The sequence below is a fragment of the Dermacentor silvarum genome, chromosome 4 (genome assembly GCF_013339745.2).
Source record: "Dermacentor silvarum isolate Dsil-2018 chromosome 4, BIME_Dsil_1.4, whole genome shotgun sequence".
Lineage (NCBI taxonomy): Eukaryota > Metazoa > Arthropoda > Arachnida > Ixodida > Ixodidae > Dermacentor > Dermacentor silvarum.
Window position 1 is genome coordinate 49,150,112 of NC_051157.2, and position 24,448 is coordinate 49,174,559.

A 24,448-nucleotide genomic window follows, 5' to 3' on the forward strand; every position below is an offset into this window, starting at 1 on the left:
GTGAGTGAGTGAGTGAGTGAGTGAGTGAGTGAGTGAGTGAGTGAGTGAGTGAGTGAGTGAGTGAGTGAGTGAGTGAGTGAGTGAGTGAGTGAGTGAGTGAGTGAGTGAGTGAGTGAGTGAGTGAGTGAGTGAGTGAGTGAGTGAGTGAGTGAGTGAGTGAGTGAGTGAGTGAGTGAGTGAGTGAGTGAGTGAGTGAGTGAGTGAGTGAGTGAGTGAGTGAGTGAGTGAGTGAGTGAGTGAGTGAGTGAGTGAGTGAGTGAGTGAGTGAGTGAGTGTGAGTGAGTGAGTGAGTGAGTGAGTGAGTGAGTGAGTGAGTGAGTGAGTGAGGAGTGAGTGAGTGAGTGAGTGAGTGAGTGAGTGAGTGAGTGAGTGAGTGAGTGAGTGAGTGAGTGAGTGAGTGAGTGAGTGAGTGAGTGAGTGAGTGAGTGAGTGAGTGAGTGAGTGAGTGAGTGAGCGAGCGAGCGAGCGAGCGAGGGCCTTGATTACTCTGTGAAAAGGAAAATTGTCATCACCGCCAGAGTAACCCGACTGAATTAGTAAACGATCCCTTTGCCGCCTTATATGAACAGGTGTAGAACATTATGAGATCGCAAGTAATTAAACTAGCCTAATCGTTACAGTCCCGCGAAGCGATTGCCTGTGCACTGAGGGCATTGCCGGGGCTCACTAATAACACCAACTCGCTTCTTTCGACTTCCCGCAGGCTGACAATTAAGGCCAGATGTCCCATGCAGCTTCAGAGCTTTCCAATGGACCGCCAGTCGTGCCCTTTGACATTCGGCAGCTGTAAGTGTAATTACAACTCTCTTATAATACATCCCTCAAGAACAAAAGTGACAGCCTGCGTCAGTAACTACATAGTGCCTGTTACAGAGTATCTATTTGGACTTCTTAATTAAGGGTCTCAAAGCAATTCCGGCAACGTTGCATAACGTTAACGGTATGAAAAGGCACCGTGTTTGGAAAATTTGCTTTCTAATTCATCTTACAGTTCCCCTTGGGCCTCTCAATTCTTTTTTTTTTTGTTCTGTCGTTCCCATGCCCTCTGCAACGTGCGTCCCGAGTCAGAAATTCGCAGACCATGGTATCGGCGGGTAAAACTAATGTTACGTCCCTTGTACAGATTACGTGGTCAGAGCTTAAACATATGTTTTCCCGCGTCCGCGTTCTCTCAGTACTCTACTTCGGCCGTATGTGCGGGCGATATTCGGGTGCACATCAAAGGCAGACGAGAAACTTTGCAAAGAGAAACTTTGCATGAACCAAGAGAAAAATAAGAAAGAAAGGGTAAGTTAATAATAACGCAAAATGTGGTTTGCTACCCTAGACTGGGAAACGGGCAGAAGGGGTGTAGAAAGATAAGAAATGAGTCGAGAGAGAGAGAGAGAGAGAGATGTCGATGGAGAGTACAGGCACGCGGCCACAGAGGGTAATGATCACCACACACAACCGAGTAAATTGGATGCAGGTATTCGAGAAAGCCCTCAGGAGCTTCTGGTGAAGTTCGAAAGGTGCGTAATTAATTACGAAATTTGCATTAACGATGGTAGCAGGAACTCACTCGCGATATTTAAACGATTCCATATAAGAACATACAGTGGCATCGAGGTTTGTAGTCATCCTGTTTCATCCTGTCAAATTATTCCGGCACAGCTAGCGTTTCATTAAAGAAGTCAAACCTTGGCTCATTAATTTGCAGCTTCGCAGAAAGATGTCCAGTCTCTGCCTTTTTCAAAAAATCCTGTAGCAAAATAACTCACTTAAACAAGAATGCATTTCAGAACCTTCGTACATGTCGTCGCGTCTTGGTCATCGGTTTAAAGTGTTCATTCCTCTCTGCCGCACAAGTGTTTTCTCCAATTCATTTCTGCCAAAAACCAGTTCCGAGTGGAACTGCCTTCCCCCCTCCATCGCCTGCATCGAGGAGCCATCTTCTTTCAAGATTGCCATAACTGATTATATTTTCAGTTTATCACTCTAAATACTACTAATTGTTTGAACGTATTGTTTTTTATTGTTTATTGTACCCACCCCCTCTGTAACGCCCTTCTGGGCCTGAGGGTAATGTAAATAAATAAGTAAATACATAAATAAGCTGCACTGAACGAATCAAGCTGTTCTCAAAATATTTAGACTGAGATTTAGCGTTATTCGGCCATTTTGTTTAGGTAGCCTGTAAATAATTTGGGCTCCCTGCAGTTTATTGCAGCTGTTATACATTTACCCTCACATAAGGAAAACCAACGCGTGGTTTAAATAAGCGAGAAAGTGCGAAATTCAACAAAAGCATGATCAAACGCATGCACAAAAATTGTAAACTACACTTGCATATAGAGTCACAGAAGTAGCAGCACAGCTTAGAAATGAAAAAAAATGAAGAGTCATTGTTCAGTGGTATTTGAACAATAAAAATATGTAATAGCAACAAACATAACACATCCGTATCGCCAATGTCAGGTCAAAGACAACTGCGTTCAAAACGCTCGCTAGAAATTAGTGAAGGGCAGAGAGTAGCAGTTTTGCACGTGGCGATGAACTATATTTAATTGATGCCTTCTGCTACAAGGAGGTGCAAATAGCATCAGGCAACAAAAGATGAGTTGACACGGGCTCTTTAATACAGAGGTCGTATCGGGTTGAAATGTATAATGAAAAGTAAATATAAGGTGTGCTGTTTACGATATACTTTATGTAGAATGCGCTTATTAAAATCAGACTTATGGGCAGTATCACTTTCACCAGTTTCTCATCGCCGGAAAGGACGCCTAATTCAAGAATTCCTTGAATAGTTTCCTTCGTTATAGATGAGTATACCTTAGTTTATAAGTTTATTTTGTTGCACCAACAGAAATGTTATCCACGCCATTAGCGGACAAACAACATGACTGCCGTCATGCCAAGAATGATCAGGTCCATATTACACATTAGTAGGAACGGGACGCATTAGTAAGAAACAACGGAAAGATCAAAATTAAATTTGGTCACAAACAGCTGTATTTAGCAGGGCGGCACATTTATCACGAGAATCAGGCTCTTCGTCTGAGTTATTTTCACTTGCCACGTTTCAGAATGCACGACGGTTATTAGGGAGCAACCAAGGCAGGGTTGCATTAGGAAAGTTTTTTGCAAAGTAAGCGTCAGCGGCAACACTGTTGCAAGCAAGCCACCGGCTTTCGGTACCATGTTCCCCTGCTCAAAATAGGCGCTGTTTCCAACCTCTCCAGTTTTGTACCCCATGCAGTGAACCTTACCTGTAAGCTTTATTATTATTTGAAACATTTCACGTTCATGAAGAAAACGTCTTTCGAAGTCGAGTTAAGACGTTTTTCGCAAATAAGTGAGCGCTCTTGGTTGATAACGTCGAAAATAGCGCACCTCTTGTCATTGTTTTACATCTGTCAAGCGCAGGTGTGACTGAAATACTTAGAAAAAAAAGTTTAGTACTACAGGGATCGCTAAGAAATTGCATGCAGAGTATGGTAGCGGTAAGATCAGAAAGGAAAAGTCTTCTCTTAAAGTATTGCAAAATAGTGGCTTAAATGTCAGGCTCCCGCCTATACATACTGCCAGAATGTTTCGCTCGTTGGCTCCGTGTTCCGTCGGCGAACCCAGGCTGAACCCAGGCTGAACGCCGGCTGAACCCAGAGTTATGCTCGAACCCGGCGTTATGCTCGCACACTCGGTTCACTTACACCACCGCTTTCCGCGGTATGGCACCTGTCACCTGCCGTTCACGACGTTGCTAGATCCAGGGAAATAGAACCAACTTTTAACAGCGGAGCTGCTTAAGCCGACCGTTAGTCACTGTGTCGTGTACAGAAAATGTGGGCCGATCCCGACGATAGTGCAGAAAAGGTCCAAGTGCAATTGCACATATCCCTGTGAACTAGCGAAGCTGAGCCTAAGTCTAGCTAAGCATGGTTAGAACTACATAACCTTAGTCAGTCATCGATATCCAATTGATAGCCAATCAATAGCTAATCGATAATCAATCAATAATCAATAAATTCCGGAAATGCTGGGGTGACTTGGTAGAGAGAGAAGAGACTTTATTTGCCCCCGTCAAATAGATGACGGGGTAGAGGCTTCAGCCTAAACCCACACTCATTCTCCCTAACCGTCGACCGGGATGGGATCCCTTGGGACGCGGCGGCGGTCAGGGCGAGACCTATGACTTGCCGTTGAGCATTTTCTTCTTCGTTGAGTAGCAAGGATTCCCAGGATTCTCTGCATCTATCTGGCTCATCAAAGTTAGGACAGGTCCAAACCATGTGGACTAAGTCCGCTATACCATTACAATGCCTACACCGAGGGCTATACACCGAGGGATGCCATTTGCTCAACAGTTGTGGGTTCGGAAATACCCCTGTTTGCAATTTCCTCCACATAACTTCCTCACTTTTGGTAATATTCTTATCCGCTCGCGGGTAAGTCTTACGCCCCAGCTTATAAGGGTTAAGAATTTCTTGAAAAGTGTTCAGTTCGTCAGCGGTCTGTAGGGGTTCCTTGCTTGGGGGTGTTGTAGTGCTTAGCTAGCCTAGCCCAAAAGCCAGGACTATTTAGGTGCCCATGTGCACCGCTGTCTCTTTAGCATTGCGCTTCCGTGCAAGCTGCGCTAATTCTTTTTCTTGCGACGCGCAGGATGCTGGAAAGGATAGAAAGGAGCTAAGGTGCATAGGTTCAAAAGTTTGAACAACATATATAGTGCTACCAACAGTGGGCGGACCAGGAAAACCTCTGCCTGGAGCCAATGTTTCGACAAGGAGACTTGTCATGGACTTCCCTTGGGTCTGAAGAGCAGAAGTCCCCTTGTCTAACGGTTGGCTCCAATGCTGAGTCTTCCACTGTTCCACTGTCATCATTTCAAGTACCTGCCTTCTTGTGAACCTCCATCTTGTAGAGGTTGAGCGATGAATTTTATGGTGTCTGCAGAGCAGGAATGTTTTAACTAAGGCCTTCTTCACCGCATGATGTTTGCCTTTTTCTTTCGGGCATTGTGGAGTAGAGAAACGAGGGGCGGAGAGTTGGCTTGAGTGTGTAGCCCACTGAAAAGCAGTTAAGTTGCAAGAACCTGTTCGTCCAGTAAGTTCAGTAAGTCCAGCAAGTGTTGAACCAAAACGTTTTTTGTTTCGGTTTTCGTTTCGGCTCACTGAGTTCCGGTTCAACTCCGGAACAAAAGAAAATAACTGTTCAAACTGGTTAAAACCGGTTTTGGTTCATTTGCATAATCAAAAAAATAATTATAGGAAAATTTCGTAAATTTATTTCGCACATGAAGTCGACGCTGCTGCTAAGCTGCACTGAAAGATTACACCTGTTTGTCCTTCAGGCCAGTCGTAGTTGCTGGAATCTATGTGAGGCAATGCTTCATTGGGGTAGAGAGAGAGAGGATACTGATAAAACGCAAAAAGTGCTGCAGCGTGCTACTATGCTCAGGGGGAACCCGAACAGGAGGAAAATAGGGGACTGAAGAGTAAGGATGAGGACAGGCTGTAGGATGCGATTCTATACACGTTCGTGTTCGGAGGGCCTGTTCACAGCCTTGAATTAAGGCCTGCGTTAACTAAATATTCTAAGAGAGCCTTGGTGGCTCGCTTCGTTGATATGTCCGGCCGACGGCCCAGTAACATTTTTTTTATCTGAACGGCCTGTAGTTAATTGATGCTAAGGAAGAGATCAATACCTGCCATTCAAAGTCATACTGGGAACAAGCAACAAGTATACGTGTTCCACTGTCTCAGGTAATTAGCACGCATCACAGTTTGGCAAGTCCGCGCGTCGAATGTGATGCAAATATTGCCGGGTTAAAACAACGCCTAGTCTGACCACTGGCACAATACGCTGAAAACTGTACTAACAGTGCTGCTACTTTTAAAATCACGGGAAGGTGGTATGTATTTACAAATGAGGTAGCATAGCTGAGTCACAAGTGCAGGCAATGCATGGTTGAAAAGTTCCAGAAAGGGTTTCCCACCTGAACCTAAAACCATCGTATATTTCTTTCGGTTGCGCTCCGGAGTGACAAAAAAGTTCCTAAACTTCGGAATCAGCTCCTGGTTCTATCAAAAATCACGCTTTTCTTGTGCTTTTCGGTTCAGTTCCGGTTCGATACACTGGTAAACAGTACGTTGACCCGTCGCAGCGGCTCAGTGACCATGGTGTTGCCCTGCCGAGCTCGAAGTCGCTGGTTCGATGCCTGGCCGTGGTGGCTTCCATTCCGATGGCGGTGGACTGCAAAAAAAGCACGTGTACCGTGCTTTGCGCGTGCGTTTAAGAAGCCTGGTGGTCAAAATTTATCCAGAGCCCAATAAAACACGTTACTGGGCAGTTGGTGCATGTTTCTTGTCCAGAATCTGGGTGTAGAAAAAGAACAAGGACGACAGGAGCGACATCTATGGTGGAGGATCGTCGTCGTTGTCTTCTTGCGCATGTACTGTATATATATATTCTTCGAGAGAAGAAGGGAAACCGAGGGACTCAAGTATTGTTCATCATGCCCATATACAGCCAATAGACCATCGTCTGTTGGCTTTATCTGGTCATGATTTTGGGGTCGGCTTGATTATATGATTACATGGTCGACGTGGTGGCTTTATATGGTCGTGCCACAATTTTGATCAAGTAATCCTGAGCCTTTCACTACGGCGTCCCTCATAACCTCCTGTGCCAGTTAATTAACGCTAAACCCCACAATTCAGTAAACATTAAGTGTCATTCTTTGTCCTTCTTCCAGATGGTTATACGGCTGACCAGCTCGTGTACAAATGGGACTCCACGCTTCCTGTGGACCTGATACCGGGGCTCGCGCTGTCGCAGTTCGACCTCATTAATTACCCCTACCGGAACTCAACGTACATTTTTAATAACGGTAAGTACGAGTTGTCGCAAGCTGTCGGGCGCCAAAGCCTGCGTAGGCCCCTCTCCAACGCTGTCGCGATAGTTGCAGCCAGTCTCATCAGATTTATCACTCTTCTCTGCTGTCAAGACCGCGCTTTATACGCGAAGGCGTGCGGCACTTCGTGGTTCTTGGTATATGCCACCTCGAGCACTCGGTCTTTCTTCCAATGTTTTGCATTTTTCTTACGCAGGTGTGCGTAAGAAGGAAGGCTGTCACGGAACACACTGCGAGGCATGTCGTAAATCTTCGAGAATATATATCGAGGGCACTTTTCAAGCTTTCTTAAGCTGACGGCCTCCGTATCAAGCCAACAGTCTCGTATACTATTTCCAGTCACATTTTCGAAATAGTTACTTTATTTTATTCAGTCTGTCTTTCTGTCTCTCTCCTTGTGTGTGAATGATATTGCAATCATGCATATATCCAAGCGGATATTGTGCGCACTGAATACAAAATATGTAGGTGTCAAGTTGGCGCATTTATTGTAACCATTTCTTTGTGTGTTCAGGCCGGGCAGGATGTATGTAGTAGGTTACAGTACCGATTCGGACGTCTGGAAATACATTTTTTTTTCTGTGCAAAAATAATATGACGCATTGTTATCACAGATCTTTACAATCGTGTTTATAAGCAGCTAGCACCAATACGACTGTCTGGGCAACGCCTCCAAGCAAGTCAAAGCCAAAATTCAGGATTACATGACGCCATACATCTTTTTTTTTTTCATGTTGTTGAACTTTGTATATAGCTTTCAGGCTGTGCCTTTACTTTGTATATTGTACGCTTCCTGCAATAATGATATGTTGCAACGCGCGAGCTTGCTCAGAAGTAATGCAACAAAAAAAATAAGATCATGAAACTTTTCATTCATAGCAACTGTTCGTCATTGCTTGGTCACTTTCGTTGGCATTATCTTCGTTGTCATAATTAGCCAGTGCTTGACCTTACAAATTACTATAGCATACGAACGTATGAACTGCCTTGTACAGATTGTTAGCATATATATATATTGACACTCGGCAATAGGCCCGTGCAGGTTCTGTGTTTAGATTAACCCAATCCGCCCAGACTAACACATGATCCCAGCGTAACTTATGTGATCGTTTAACGAAATTCCTCTCCACTTCTAGGCCTGTTCTCGGTACTTCACGTCAACTTCAATCTGCAGCGGCACATGGGATACTTTCTAATCCAAGTGTACGTCCCCTGCATCCTAATTGTCGTGCTTTCATGGGTCTCCTTCTGGATTAACAGAGAAGCCACTGCGGACAGAGTTGGCCTCGGTGAGTCAAGTAATTGCTAGGCACTTGGAGACGGCTTCGTACAAACCCGATTACCGTGCGACATCTTACAGCAGTCTCTTAGGGCTCTCAGCCCTGTATGCAAATTAATGCTTCGTTGACTCAAATCTCATGTTTCACGCTAATTGGTACGATATGAATAGGCACAGAGAAGCTTCTCTTAACAACCCGCCGTGGTTGCTTAGTGGCTATGGTGTTGGCCTGCTGAGCACGAGGTCGCGAGATCGAACCTCGGCCACGGTGGCCGCATTTCGATGGGGGCGAAAGGCGAAAACATGTGTGTACTTAGATTTCGGTGCACCGTTAGAGAACCCCAGGTGGTACCGAGTTATTCCGGAGTCCCCCACTACGGTGTACGTGCCTCACAATCAGATCGTGGTTTCAGCACGCTATAATTCCGTAATTTACGCTCCTCTTATAACGACAATATTGTGCACGCAATAAGCGTCACAGTCAACGTGTGTACAGCAAAATACAACTTACGCGTGCGAAACGAAGTCAAGGTTCTCTGCTGTAAATACTTCTGACTGCTATGGCGAGAGCGCGTGAAATGTTTCGGAACGTCTAAATACATTAGACACTGGTAAATCTCTGTAACACAGGGAAGAAAGGTTTCTATTAAGCAATTATCAAAGTAAACATTGCTCTAACAGTGTGCATTTCACAGTATGTTTATTTTGCGCATGCCAACGTAGCAGCTTCATTACAAACTAGCAAATAAAGTTGAATGGTTACGAGCAAGAGAAAAAAAACGCTTTCATGGTATGAAATGCTTATCTTGTAATCTTGATACGCCTTACAGGACACTTGAACGGGTGTACAGTGTCCTTTTTCTGCTTCGAAGTCGTGGTATCGAATCCCGGCCTCGGCGACCTCATTTAGATGGGGGCGAAATGCAGAAAACACCCATGTACTTAGATTTAGGTGCACGCTAAAGAACCCCAGGTGGTCAAAATTAATCCGGAATCCCCCACTACGGCGTGCCTCATAATCAGATGGTGGTTTTGTCACGTAAAACCCCATTATTTAATTTTTTATTGGGAATAAATGTTGTGGAAACAAATGGTTTCCTGCGTTTAGCAAAGAAAAAACGTGCGTTTCTAGAATATAACGGCTTCGTGCGAAAAAAACCAACAATATTCTTCATACTATTCCTTTTTTTTTTTTGCACGTGTACGAGATTGAAAGTAGGTAAGTGTTCAATGAAAGTTCGTCTGGTCAGATAACATGACAATCAGTTCAAGGACAAAGAGACATAGATATGATGTAAGACACCTGCAGACAAATTAAGCGTGATCACTCCACACTTTACATTAGACAGCACGCATTCTGATCTAATATAATTTTCTCGAACAAGGGGACTGACCAAGCTTTGAGAAGTGGACAGGCTTCGAAATTATGCGAAATTATGCGTTTGTATGCGAAAAGGCGGGGTCTTTGTAAAGCCGTGTTAAGCTATTCATGTGTCTTATTGATCTACTCTAATATATTCGGAATGCAATAATTAGGATGTAGTTCGGAAATTTGTTATGGGCAAAACGAAATCACTAAACATTGTCTGCATTACAGGGGCTACTCAATCATCAGCAATTACACAGAATCCCACAGCCACTCTATCGAATGACCTAAACCGGAATCTTGTGAATTCGCGCGCGGACACTCTCTACTATGTACGTATTAATAAAATCCAGAGCCCTTCCACTACTGTGAAGATGGAAGTCAGTGAAGCTGTGACTGTGGTGGTTCTGCTGTATAGTGAATATTACTATAGTGAATTTATATATTATCATTATTGACTATATTGAGCGTCTTCGGCATTTTCCTCGGAGCAAGGACACCGGCGTTTTGTTTTCCACCGGCGCGATGGCCAAGTAGTGCGTTTGCTGTGCCAAATCCGCCCGCGATGCGCTCCGCATCGCGGGCCCTATCTTCTGCCGAGACGTTTGCGCGACGCCGACGAGCTCTTTCCCGCTCCTGCTCTCGGCGGCTCATACCCACATATCCAATGCGGGTATGCGTCACACGTGATTCTGTTATCGTTAACCGTGACGTAACTGACGAGCATGTGATGTTATTGATGCCATGACCTATCAGTCATGTTGGTCATACATTCGTACCCTTCCATGCCAATTTTGGTATATACCAAATGAACGAGACACCACAAAACGAGACGCCGCAAAATTGTTCCCTACATCCGGTGTACACGGACGCGATCTCCTGGAACCTAGCCTATAACCAGCCTCGCTGTAAAAAATCAGAGGACACCTAACCACTTATTATTAGTTGTGAATGCGAAAGCGTTATTGTTCAATTGAACGCCGCGGAACAGTCCTTCGAGTTAGAACTCCTCGCGGGCAAGCGAGAGCGTTGAGACGCTTGACAACAAGGCCGGTGCACTTAGATCTGTGACGTCATGCTACCTTGCCCGACTGCCATAGAATCCAATGGGAACGCTTCCGAGTAAGCCGCGGTGATTTTGATGTCACCGCTTTCGTCACGCCGGGAATGACAATGGAAATTTTGGTCCATGTACCATAAAGCACGGTGCATAGGCCTGCTACCTAGGAGGCGTTGGCTTGGCGCATTTTGATTTGGCCTTACGTCGGCGCTCTTAGAAAGCAGGCGAGACCTTGCGCGGACAAGGATCGTGCGGATAATACAGGCTTCCGAGAGCAAGAGCGAGGGTGACGTGGCGTCGCGGCGATGCCCGCTCCCCTCACGCAACGCCTGGTGCGCTAATGAAGCCACAGGTGTTCCCTTTCGCCCGCTCTGCTCCGTCGAGGCGCGCTCGTGACGTAGCGTCGCAGCCAATGGGAATTTAGGTGCCGTCTTAGGCTTGTCCAGACGGCAGGACGCCGGCTTTATCGCTCAATGGCCCATTTGACGTTTTCGCATCAAAACCATACTGCGCATAAGCCACAGTGCTTGTAGGCAGTCTGCACGTTAACCAGTGCGCCTGCAAGCAGTTTACAAACTTTTTACAGTACCGTAGCCAGTACGAGACAGCTACGTGTCACTGTGAGTGATTGTTTTCAATGAGACATGATCTAGCGTTGGTCTTCATAAAGGCTGTCGCGTTCAGAGCTGCGCTCCTTTTCCTGAATCTTCAGGAATCACCACTGTGCTGACGCTGTCCACTTTCGGACTGGACACACGCACGGACCTGCCCAAGGTGCCCTACCCAACGTCCCTCGACTGGTTCGTCATCATGTGCTTCTCCTTCGTCATCTTCACCCTCCTAGAGTTCGCGGGCGTTCACTACTTCACCAAGGTGAGCCTCCTTTCAACACAATGTCGTAACTGTGAATGAACGCAGCAAGGACAAATCCATCGGACCTTCTTCACACTGTCGAGCAATCGATTTGCAGTTTGCAGTCCAAGTGTGCACATGCGGAGTTCGGTGATTCCGTCGTACTTTGATACGCAGCCAGTGTTAAGGCCATTTCAAAATTTCCTTTAGACCGTCCATATAAAACCTTCAACATTTGTCTATATTATAATTTCAATATATTGCATATAGACAATTTATTAGGCTGACCTGCAGACAGTCTATAGTATGTTTATTGTTATTTTATAATAAAAGGTCACCTACAGAACGGCAAATAGTCTACTATAAGAAGTCTTAAGACAGTCTATAGACTATATAAAGCTATTTTTAAGAGATAGTCCACACCCAACGAGGGGGTTAGGTGGCGATAGCGTTTCTCGTACTGAGCCCAAGGTCAAGGGTCTCACTCTGTGCCGCAGCAGGTAGCAGCAATTCAATGTTCGCGAAAAGCAAAAACTGCTTGCGTATTTACGTTTATGCGCACCTTAAAGAGCATCAAGTGTTCAAAATTATTCTGTAACCACGCAAAATGGCGTCTCTCATAGCCAAATTGTGGCATTGGATCGCTTAACCTTTCAATCAGTCAGCGTCTAGGCCCGTCTGAATGCCGAACCTATCGTCTCTTTCACAGCTCATCCTTAGATCGATTCGCTTCACCAAGCTTCTCCCTAGCCTTCTGCTACATTTCGGCATCCGCCTGTACGCGCTTCAATTGCCGCCCCTTTCCTTCCATTAGTGCAACTATACGGGGCCATGAAAACAAGCAGCTTTACGTGCCCTTTCTCTTCTTGCAATATCACGCCGCTCCCTATCCATACGCCTTGCTACGTGGCCGGCTTGTATCAACCCCACCTGCACCCACACGCGACAACCTTGCACATACAGGCTGGCTCTTGAAGATCGTAGTCATAAATGTTCATAAATATAGCACAAAACCACTCGATACGAAAGCACTGAGCGTCTACGAACCTCTTTTTTTCCTCCTTTATGTATTTTTGCGAGCGATCATGTAAGTTATTTTTAACTAACTGGATTGGAAGCAAGCTGAGGCTGCTTAGTCTATTTTTTCCCCGCTTACTCATTTCACTACCGCACCTGTCTCTGCTTCTCATTACTACCCCGGACAATGCGATCGGTTAGTTCAATTCCAGAACAAAATTTTCTCTCAAACACTAAACGCATGACCACCGCAAGTTTAGCGGTAAGCACATGACCACCACCAGTTTGTGGAATATATGATATAAATGTAAGTGCCATTTCTGTTTCAAATGGTGCCTTCGTTGAGTATCTGCGGCGTGTAGGAAACCTTCTGCGGATCGCCCGTATTGTCAGTCTCTCCAAATCGCGATATATTAGCATCATGCCGAGATCCTAAGTAGAGATAAACAGACAAGGACAGACATAAGAACAACAACACAGGGTGATTTTATGTCTGTGTCCTTTTAACGCTTCTCACGGATCCCAGTATGAGATACTAACTAGCCCAATTTTGCTGCCTTGAAATTAGTAGCAAGATACTGGCATGCATTAAATCGTAGAATAAAAGAAACAAGAATTGATGTCATGTTGCGGTGGTTAAGAAACTGTTAAATAGTGATGAGGTAAGCGTATTTGCGTAATTTATTACAAAAGGTGTGGGCCAAAAACCAAACAAAACAAACTAAAAACTAGAAATGTGGGCCAATAAGGACAAGAAATATACCTGCATTCAGACGCTCTGAGCAGTAATTCGGTGTTTTCAGAAATTCCTGGGAGGGTTCTTGGCCTTTTATTTTTCTGTCACCAATTTGTCTTCCGACACTAAAGATGGGACTCTAGCATGGACCGCCATCTGTCACATTGCCTTCTCTCCCCACCCAACCCTCTATTCTTTTCTGAAGGTCGGCAGCGGAGAGTTTCCCCTCACCGATGAAGAAGGGGAAGCCGTGCAAAACGAAGGTGTGGCCGGAGAGTCCGACGTTGAGGAAGAGGAGCATGTGGACATTTTCGCCCCTCTGCCTAGCATCGAAGAGTGCACTTGCAGAATGAGAAAAGTACGTACACTATTCCCTCCTGCTAGCCTTGTCCGATGGGCTTGGCAGTGTTCGATGGTACGCCATCTAGCTATGTCACATTTATTAAGTTGCGCCAACAGGCCCATAAAAAGACGACGCTCGAGCGGACAACTTACCGGCACATCTTTGCAAGCCTAAACCTACTATAACTAATAACCTTTTTTCCTTCCTCTCTTTACACTGGCAAACTCTGAAATATAACAATTAACAACACAGGAACGTAGACAAATACATGGCGTCCGGCACTGTCCAAAGGAAAGCAAATGCAATGGTTTCTGTAAGCTTGGAAATCATCCTCGACGAGGTGCATACTTACATTGATAATGCCCGTTCTTCGAATATGAAAGACTTGCCCTCTGCGCCACTTTAATCCAGCTAGACGGAAGATCATTCTTGTTCAACATGACTCCGGGACCATGGCCTCCCTTATATCAGCTGCAGAAGGCCACGAAAGCGCTGCTGCGATTCCTAACGGCCACCGGACTGAGAGAACGTCGGTGACACAGCGTCGAGAATTCTGAACCCGCCGGGGTGGCTCAGTCAGCTAAGGCGTTGCGCTGCTGAGCCCGAGATCGCGGGATCGAATCCCGGCCGCGGCGGCCGCATTTCGATGGAGGCGAAATGCAAAAACGCCCGTGTGCTTGCGTGTAGTGCACGGTAAAGAACCCCAGGTGGTAATTCTGAACCCGCCGGGGTGGCTCAGTCAGCTAAGGCGTTGCGCTGCTGAGCCCGAGATCGCGGGATCGAATCCCGGCCGCGGCGGCCGCATTTCGATGGAGGCGAAATGCAAAAACGCCCGTGTGCTTGCGTTGTAGTGCACGTTAAAGAACCCCAGGTGGTCAAAATTAATCCGGAGCCCTCCACTACGGCGTGCCTCATAATCAGAACTGGTTTTGGCACGTAAAACCCCAGAAAGAAGAACTGCAAGTGACAGTCATTCGATGTTGATGTGGTTGAGAAGAAATTGAGAGGCGTACTGTTAGCAGGTAGAAAGAAACCAACGCGGACAAGAAATTGATTGCGGGCTGTTCATATTGTTGCCGACCATTAGGTGGATGAAGAGGACTTGGGATCCTCATGCAACGCGTAGAATGCGTAGAACACATAACCACTGGTCCACTAAAGCATTGTTTCTGAAAAGGAGGTCTGTATATCACTTGGTGATCTCGAAAAATTAAATGTACGTGGGTATACAGGCACGCTGCCGATGGCCGGTGTCTATGTATGAAAGAGCCAGCCTGGCATATGGCTGTGACATTTGCTACTCCACGTCTGCGAAGCTGCGTTAAACTCGAAGGAAGAGCAGAGTATCTGTCCTACAAGATATGCGGCGCGATTATTATTATTATTTGATTTGTACACATATACACACAAGGACACAAAGGGATTAAGGAGGGAGCAAGCTGACAACTGCCACCGAGAGGGGCACAACGCCTGCCTAGTCCTATTGCAGGAGGGAATAGAGGAAATGAAAATATGAGAAAAGAAAAGAGGAAATAAAGAAATGACGGAGACACAGACAGAACAAAACAAAACAATAACAAAACAAAAATACAAATAATGTCTATAAACGGGAGGCCGATCGCGTTGTGCTGGTTAATGCAGTCAAACGAACGTAACCCGTCACGCGCAAGAAATGCACCGGTCGATTGCAATGTGTTCTGTTAGCTTCCCCGTCCTAAGCATTATTTTCCTTACGATGATTTCTACAGACGCTGTCGTGTCGACACTGCCGTCAGAAGGCCAAAACGAAAATTGCTAAATCTCAATTGCGCCTCCTAATTCTCGCCATGCTTGTGGGTTCGTGTTGCCTACTGCACGACTACGCTGCGCACAACAATCCACAATGTCTATACGGTTATGGTTATGGTTATGGCTATACGGCAAGGTTATGGTGAATGTTAGTCCAAATTACCACTAAGAAAGGAAAAAATATAGTATGACAGCTGTTGCTAGTTCAAGGAATTCACGTATCTTTTTGGAAATTGTAGAGAAGCTCACAAAAAACGACTGGTGAACTCGCGGTCTATATTTGCTTTGATTACCATTGCTTCAAGGCCAGTTAGCAACAGTGATGCGACACATCCGGCTTTCCAATTTCTAAAACCGTGGCGTAAATTAGCAAGATTGTGCCACAAGGTCATTCTGCTTTTGTCTGCACGCATCGCTACCTGTGCACACGCGAAACACCAAATATGTCAACAACAAACATTATATGTCTGGCAATGCAGTAACAACATTACTAAAACGCGATTAGCTTGCGATCTGCTGAAATCGGGGAGAGGGTCAAATGTTTGCTTCCCCAAGACGAGCCGAGGTAGGGCCTTGCATGTCGTTTAAATCACACATTGGACCGCAAGCTGATCTTAATGCAATTAGCATTATTGGGCTAATTGCTCCCCGACCATGTGGGTCGGAGAGCAAAAAAAAAAAGAAAAGCCTAAAAAAAGTTTCCTCTGCTGGGCGCTATCGGGACCAGGTCACGCGGATTCGACAAGCGCAGCAGCCCCACACTTCCGCGAGCTGCGCCACAAATGCTGTGGCCATGGGCCGCTCTTCAGTTAGCCTTTTTCACACCGAATCGGGTCACTGGGTATGCGGCCAGTGTTCGCACGCACTGGTGCACCGCGTATCTTTGAGGCCACGCGCCGACTTCTTGGCAGCACCACTAGATGGCGTAATATGACCAAATGGGAGCGTGAGAGGAGCCCGGCTGCAGTGCACGCCTCATACGGGACGCATTTCTCAGTGTTCTTACGCAGTGGTGCGCCACGCAATTCAGAGGCCACGCGTGGGCTTCGCGGCAATGCCGCTAGGTGGAGAAGCGTGTTCATAGGAAAGAGCTGCGGAAGCGCTTGGGTTCGAGAAGCGCTTGGGTTGAAAGTGGAAGGAAACGTCAACCGATCAGCCGTAGATATAAGCAAGAGACGATTAGAGTACTGGTGGGGGAAAAAGGCAGAGAAGATATTGATACGAGCTGGTCTCTTAAAATCATAGGTAGCTAATTGTTGCTCATCGAATGATGAGCAAGTGGGAAAATAGACTGCTGAAAGGACGGCCATCAGATTCATCAAAAATATACTGCATTGACTGAGGAATATATATTCGTCCTATGTTAGAATATGCCGTCATAATCTGCGATCCCTTCACTAAAACTAACGCTGCTAAATTAGAGAGAGTTCAAAAGAAAGCAGTCCGGTTTATTTGTAACTCATATGACCGTTCATCTATCACTCATCTACTTAATCAAAGTGGTTTGCTTCCGGTCTCTCATAGAAACCGTATCTGTCGTTTAATATTCTTTTTTCAATTTCTCCAAGGTAAATTCAATCTTAACACAACCAACATTATATCGTACTCCCCCGGACATAACACAAGACAACGGCACGATTTTACAGTGACACCATTAAACGCTAGAATTAACTCCTATAAGCATTCTTATTACCCCAGAACGATTACAGATTGGAATAATCTTACTAATGATTCAGTATCACAAGCGTCACTACAAATGTTTGAAAGTTATCTTTAATTTCTTAACATCGTTTGTACTACATTATATCCTTGTGTTGCATTTGTGTCTTATGTTTATGCATTTCTTTTCCTTGATCTTGACTTATGATTTATTTATGAATTGATTTATGATTTCTTTTGGAATTATGTTGGCTGTTTCCAACGGCTCTTTACTTTTATATTGTGTGCCCACCCTGCTAAGGTCTTGTATAAGATCGCAGTATCAATAAATAAAAAATAAATAAATAATATGGAATAAACGAAACAAACGAAAAACAGCGGTGGACTAGAGTATTCCTTACATCCGGCGTAGCCTGCTATACAATAAAGTCTACAGCGTGCTGGATCGGCGACATGCAAGCGGCCAGTCACGGCGAGCGTTGCCAAAACAGTCTTGATGTGTGTAGACGCTGATCACTCCTAGCGCCAAGCATCTTTTCTTCGGAGTATCGTCAGCCACACATTCGATGGAGGATATTTCTGCAATTTGGGGACGTTGTTCATCGCCCCGCCCCGTCTTAGAGTGTCTCGATACCGTGTAGGCGGCTGGAATTGAGGCACTTGACACCATCTGATGCCAACCAACAGACCAAAACGTCGTGTCATCCATCGGACAGTGTTTCCCGCTTTCTGTATTAGCACGCAAGGGATCACAGGATAGAGAGGTAAGAAAAGCCAGGGAGCTCAAGTAGGCTTCGTCTACTTCACTACCCTACGTGTGGGCAAGGGAATGGGGGAGTGAAACAAAAGAGAAGAAATCAATTAAGATTAATTACACGCACCCAACAAGGTGCAGCGTGTCTACAGCTAGGCATTGAAGTCTGTCGCCTTTGGGCACTGCGGAAGAGCTCCATTGGCTTTGTGGCCTGATAATCTGTTATGAGGCTTACGGGTGATTTTCTTTGGTAAAACGCCGATCGTTCGGTCTGTTGAAGGCATAATGGAGAGTATGGCGTGGTTTATCGAAGTGGGAACAGGGTTAGATGATCGATATTCTCTTCACGTCTGCGCTGAGCGCACATGGGTGAGTCAGCAATTCAATTTCGATAGCTGTATCAATTCGTGAAGGCTGCTTAGACCCAAAGTCGACACTGCAGTGCTGCAGCATTGACGAGATACAATAAACACAAATTTTGGCTAATGAAAAAAAGGCGAAGAAAAAGAAGGTTAATGGCTATCACTACTCTGAATTGACAGAGCTTTAGCGAATTCAGTATATTCAAGGAAAATAAAACGGGGAAAAAAAGAAAGAAAAAGAACGAAGTCGTATGGCTTCGTTCTTTGCGCTTAATATGACGTTAAATCGTGAGAATACTCTGTGAAACCCAAACATTCGCTTACATAGCCTAAATCACTACAATTTCCGTTTCCACCAAATCTCTTACGATAAGAAAGAAAGAGAGAAAGGCAGGAGAGAAGTTTAATTATATAATGGGCAGATAGCTCGGCCTGAGGTGCATTCCTTTAGCGGGCTAATCTGCGTTGGGGGAAGAAAGAAGAAAAGAGAAACAAAATAGGTGACGATGACAACAGAGGGAAGATGCAAAGTACATAACGCAAAGGTCTTCTCAGGTCCATACTTTTTAAAGAATCAGTTAAGGCCTTGATGGCCTGAAGAGATCACAGTAGAAAGAAGTTGGCCAATTACAGCGGGCGCGTTGCCACGACTGTTTTCCTTATAACATGAGTTAAAAGTCATGCATGCCCACACTGGCCAACCTCCTTGTCTTTCTTTCCCTTTCTTTCTCTCTCGCTCTCTCTCTCTCTTGAGCCAAGAGCCTTTATTTCACCTGTGCATACCATGATCATATATTTTCATGGCTTTTTTTTTCCTTTTATTCCCCACTTCCTTCGAAGTTCTTTCTGTCTCCCATCCCTTTCTCTATGCAGAGCAGCACGTAGGTGGCTACGTACCCGCCTGCACAATTCTCTGAATCTCCCCTCAATTACTCTCTCTCTCTCTCTCTCTCTCTCTCTCTCTCTCTCTCTCTCTCAGCGTTATGAGCTCCCGTCGCGCTAATCAAGGAGCCGTGCTCGCAAAGTGTTTCGTTCGCAAGACCGACTCACCATTGATTGCTGGCATTGCTGTTATGCCATTCAACGTCAACATTGGACGGCCCCAACTCCTGCGAAAGCTTTAATCGAATGTCCCTGTGAATTAACTTCTTGTATAATTTCGAACACCAGCATAATACCTCCACTGTCAGCCCTCGCCGTCGCTATGACAACGTTTTGCACACGACCCGCTATGCGGTTACGGACAGCCGCCAGAGACGCTGTCCACACAAAGTTGGCACCCTGAAATGGTGGCAACAAACTGTCAACAAAAAGCCAACAAACTGGTCTCGAGTAAGCAAAGCGATTTACCGCGCGCACTCGTTCAGAAGCGAAGGTGTTCTGGCCACCTAGCAAATTGTGCCACCGAGCAGTCAGCAAACAAACCACGCCGACGCGTCGGGCTTGCTACGCCTCCATTTCTGAATGGTGAAACTGCCAGCGTACGTGGCGCGATGCGGCAGGCGCATTCGGCCCTCACGTTCACGCATGGACTGCGACGTAGAAGCAAGCATTCGCCTTGTACCGTTCTACGGGACCCAAAGCAGCGCGTGCGCTAGAGCAGCAAGCAGGTGCAAACATGAAAATCGCGGACCCCCGGCAAACTCAGATAGAGAGGGCGCAGCGCACAGCAAGATTCGGAACCTGCCGAGCGTGCTCCCCAATCATCGCCTAAGTGGCTTCTGGCCGCAATGAAGCGCACTCATTCAGAGCTCCAAAAGTGGTCCGGGCTCAATCAAACATGCAGATAACGTTACCCCCGTCCTCGAGACTGGTTTCTCGCCTCTCCACACCTCTGTTTCGTTGTTGGTTCGCTGTTTGTGTTCTCTAGAGGTTTTTCTTCTTTTTTTCTTTTTTCTTTCCTCGCTCGTGTCTCTCGATAACGTCGAGACCTTGCGCACGCGATCGAAAGTCGTCCCCGGTCGTGCCCTGGGGAGACTTGCTGAGAGACGGAGTTAATATGCAGAGGATTTACGGCTCCTTGTTGAATTTGTTTCGGATCAGTGCTCATGCCTTATCGTGAATCCGGTGAAGTCTCGTCTGTCCTTCTTTTATCTTCTTTACTTGTCGCTCCAGTCGTTCTGTAACCGCACAGCTGCATAAGCGAGCCCGCAAACTCTGCCATCTAGAGGTGCTCTTGTGAAGACATGCCATAATTTTGTGGTAAATCGGTTTGGTGGTCTTTGTGTATTTTCTTTAGTTTAATTCGGAACAAATGGGGCAGATGGTACAGCATTTGCCATTTTTATTTCTTTACTGATAATTGCGTGGTCATTAGTAAAAAGGCGAGCCATTTTTCTACATACCACACGGATACTGCTAGACTGCCACATAATCGTAAGTAACGCCAGCTATCGCAAACTCAGTGAACCTTGTTTTTAAGGGAGTGCAGCCGTTCACTGTTATCAGCGGTTGCAGCGTATTTATATATATAGTCATGAGGTATTTGTCATGTGGTGTTGTTGCTTGATGACGTTCATCTTTTTTATCTTCTTTTTCAATAATTCCCTTGTGTCACATGCTCTTTTCTGACACTAAGAGGTCAATGTAGCTTTTTTTTTTCTGCAGAAAAAAGACCCTATATCGCTTACTCGCCGGTTAGCGCTATAGTCAGTGGTTTAGTTATGTTCGGGGCTAGCGAACGGTATTCGCAAAACCTTTTGTTCGCAAGTGCTGTCAGTACTTGGTTGCAGCCTTCGCTATCTTGTACACATCGACGGCTGACAGGCGCCCGCTCACGTGTATGACTCTGCTTTAGTAAATTAAAGCCCAGTTTTATCTCAGCGGGATTACAGCAACACAGCTGAAGCGGCTTCATACATCTCAGTTTTTCATGCAATTTTGCTTAGCTTGCTCATGACGTCGGAACCTGTTTTTTGTTCTTTCCTTTGTAAGAGCTTTATAGTATAACTTCTGACGCGTGCCCATAGCGGTTGGCATGATTGTTTTTTTTCCTTTAAACGAGCTTTTTTCATGAATTGTTTTCCAGTATTGCCCGACCGTCTCCAATAGTACGTTTCTCGAGCATTTGTGCACATTATTGACCATCCTGTTGAGTTGCCAAACGTGAATAGGCCGTAAAAGCTTTGGAGTAGCCGACTCATCGTATAATCAATATCGCCATTCACAATATATAGCTACCCCTTCATATACCATCCATGTCATATGTAATGTCACGCCAGGCGTATCTGTGGCCAGACAAAGCTCTCCGCTGACCACCTCGGTGTATCGCGTTCGCTAGTAATTTCTGTTCAGTACTGCACCTTCACTCAGTCGTAGTCAAAGCGAATCGCGTGCTTGTTTTCAAGCGAAATTTGTATTGCGTTACAGATTTCGGTGGTGGCGTAGTCATGCAAGAAGTCACTTGTGGCGCAAACCTCGCATTCTATATGCGGGTATCAGCCAGGGATAAAAAGAAAATTAGAAAGAAAGAAAGAGGGAAAGAGGGAAAGGAAGGAAGAAAGAGCAGGTGCGGGGGAAAGCTGCGCCGCTGCCGGATCACGTGATGCGTGCGACCAATCAGTGTCGTTTGGTCTGTTACGGGGACGGAAAAGAAAGGAAAGGTGGTTGGCGCACGCTCCGCCGGGCTTCCCTCGCCTCATATCACTTTCGGAGGCGGATGGGAAGACTCACGTGGTGCGTTCCACCGAGGAACAGGCTGCGTTTGAGCAACGGTGCCACGAACTCGCTCGGGAAAGGGCTGGCCGTCGACGTGCCGATTCTAGCGTGAGGGCTTCCGAAGCTCAGGCGAAACGTCAACGAAAAGCCGCGGACCCCGAGTTGCGGGAGCGCGATGTTGAGGCCAAATGTCCGCGAAGAGTCGCCGACCCTGAGTTTATGGCAAACGAAGCGGAACGCCTTTGACAGCGTCGTCTTGCCACAAGCTTCGCTTACCCCCATTTCCTCGACAGGGGAAGGGCTCTGAATTTTTCTAGAACTTAACTTCTCTCTTGCTCCCCTCAGAGCTTAAAAGACAACTACGTCACTTGTACGCTCCCAAACCTGGAATACGCTTTCATCAACCTAGGATCCCTGTCCCGTCACATTTATAAATAATCATGAAGCTGTGCATAATCGCTGCCCAGTGCAGAATCGCTACGTTCTCTTCATTACGCCTAAGTATCATCGCGCAGCAAACAAAACCAGTTTTAAGTCGAATCTTGACCTTCCTCTACTTGCAACTGGACGAAAACTGTCGTGCCTCTGTCGTTTTCGCAAAGTGTGTGACAACAACCTCATATTCAGTAGTGTGTTGAATCATTTCACCGCATCTATACCGCATGCTCAAAGTTAGCGCCCCGCGCGATAACACTGTCAATTGATTGATTCCTTAATTCCCAGTCCTTCGTTCCTAACCATGCCATGGGTGGAACCACCTTCCTGCCTCATTAGTTAGCACTGCAGACACTGACCGTTTTCTCAGATGACTCGTCAACATAATCGGAGTCAATGTACCAGTTCTTGTTTCTGCACGCAGGGGTGTTCAGTTTCACGTATTCTTTTGGTTTGTTTTATAGGTGTAATATTTTATTTCAGCTGCGGAGTAATTGATAACATCGCTATTTATTTCCTCGTTCTGTTCTACTGTGCTATTCTGCCTTTCATTCTGATTGTACTGATTACAGTCACTCCTCCATAGCAAATCCTTAATTTAAAAAAACAGCGCGAATGATGGACACAAAGCATTAGAAGACGACTGCACAAGTGCTGCAGGACAGATAGAGCCACTCCACTTTATATTGCATTGTGTGCCGTGAAGGTATAAATAAATAATTAATTATTTAATAACTATCTATTAATAACCAGTATCCTAGAATAATGCAAAACACGTTCTCATAAGCTGTCCTAAGTTTGAGAAGCAATAATGTGCTTTGAGGTCAGCGATAAAACTCCTTGATGATCATCCTTTCAGTGTAGAAAAGCACCTTAGTCCATGGAGCAATCCGTCATTACAGCGATCTGCTTTAAATGCCTTAACCTGCGTTTACGAAAGGTATCTTGTTTCGACGTATTAACACAACTAGCACATCTTTGTGTGTTTGTTTAATTATCTTGTATTATTTAATTGACTTGCTCAACTACAGGCCGCGCCGTCTTGCTGCTGTGTGTATGTTTCTTTTTTTTCTGTATTGGTTGTTAAAGAACATTTCCTAAAAGTGTTCCGTTTCCAAAATATAGTTAGTTTCACCTCATGTTATAATCCTTTGATCATTGAACAACTTAATGCTTTTCGAGAAGCCGGCGATGCAATGGTTGACAACATTTTCAGTTTCATTCATTCAAGAGAGAGTTTTCTCTCTTGAATGAATGAAAGAGAGGTCGGCCTAGGGTATAGCTTACTCTGGCCTGCTAGTCTACACTGGAGAAAACGGAAGACGGGGAGGAAAATGCCATACGCTGATGATGATAATGATGATGATTTGATGACGATTTGTGTTCGCCCATTAGCAAACACAAATCCATCACGTTGTGGCAACTTTAAAGCCGTTCGTCTAGCCCAGCGGCCCGTAAATCCTATTCTTCCTTCTCTCTGCACAACCAGGATAGCGACCACGTGGTGGAGACAGAGCCTGCATCCCAACGAGCTCCTGGCCGGTTCGTGGGTTACTCTCCGCCGGCGCCGCCTCCGCCGCCTTCTTCGCGCCTCAAGCACCAGCACAGGGTGCGGCCGCTGCAGGAGGACGAGCGGCTGCACGGGGGTTTCCGGCGCGGCAGCCGCCGCCACCACCACCGACGCCGGCAACACTGCTGCTCGCAGTTCATCAACTGCATGCTGGGCAACGAGCGCTACCGAGACGAAATGCGCCGCCGCGCAGACCGCGGCGCCACCGTAAACAGCGTCTCGCAGATCGACAGGGTGTCGCGTGTGCTCTTCCCGTTTAGCTTCATCGTGATCAACCTCTTCTACTGGTTCAGCTCGGGTCGCGACAGACCCGCCGGCTGGGAAGTGCAGAACAACGCGTGACGCTGAATGAATGAGAGAAAATTAATGGAACACGTGTCCTTGGTTTACCGTGTTAGAGATTACGGTCATCCGTAGAAAAAAATTTAAACGTGGAACCTGCTGTAAAAATAGTGCATATTCTCGGCTCTTCGAAGTGCAGTCAGGAATTGGTAGATGTGATGACAAGGTCACCAAAACAAAGCGCGCCTTCGGTTTCCTCGATCCAGGCTTGGGATTAATTCCAGGTTTTTTTTGTGCATGTTCTTGACAGGCTTAAGGAAAATCGTGCAACATATCTTCATATGTATTTTGGCAGTCTTTTGTATTACCTATTGGATGTGAAGTAACACCAAGAAG

General features: G+C 45.9%; 1 protein-coding gene across 1 annotated transcript in view; it reads left to right on the forward strand.

The window, feature by feature from the left end:
- Nucleotides 1-24,112, forward strand: part of LOC119448600 (gamma-aminobutyric acid receptor alpha-like) — a 39,435-nt gene extending 15,323 nt beyond the window's left edge. The window contains exons 4-9 of the mRNA XM_037711833.2: nucleotides 704-786; nucleotides 6,734-6,868; nucleotides 8,029-8,181; nucleotides 11,310-11,470; nucleotides 13,408-13,560; nucleotides 23,690-24,112. Of these exons, the coding sequence (XP_037567761.1) occupies nucleotides 704-786; nucleotides 6,734-6,868; nucleotides 8,029-8,181; nucleotides 11,310-11,470; nucleotides 13,408-13,560; nucleotides 23,690-24,112 (1,108 nt within the window). The remainder of the gene's footprint in view (nucleotides 1-703; nucleotides 787-6,733; nucleotides 6,869-8,028; nucleotides 8,182-11,309; nucleotides 11,471-13,407; nucleotides 13,561-23,689) is intronic.
- The last annotated feature ends 336 nt before the right edge of the window (nucleotides 24,113-24,448 follow it).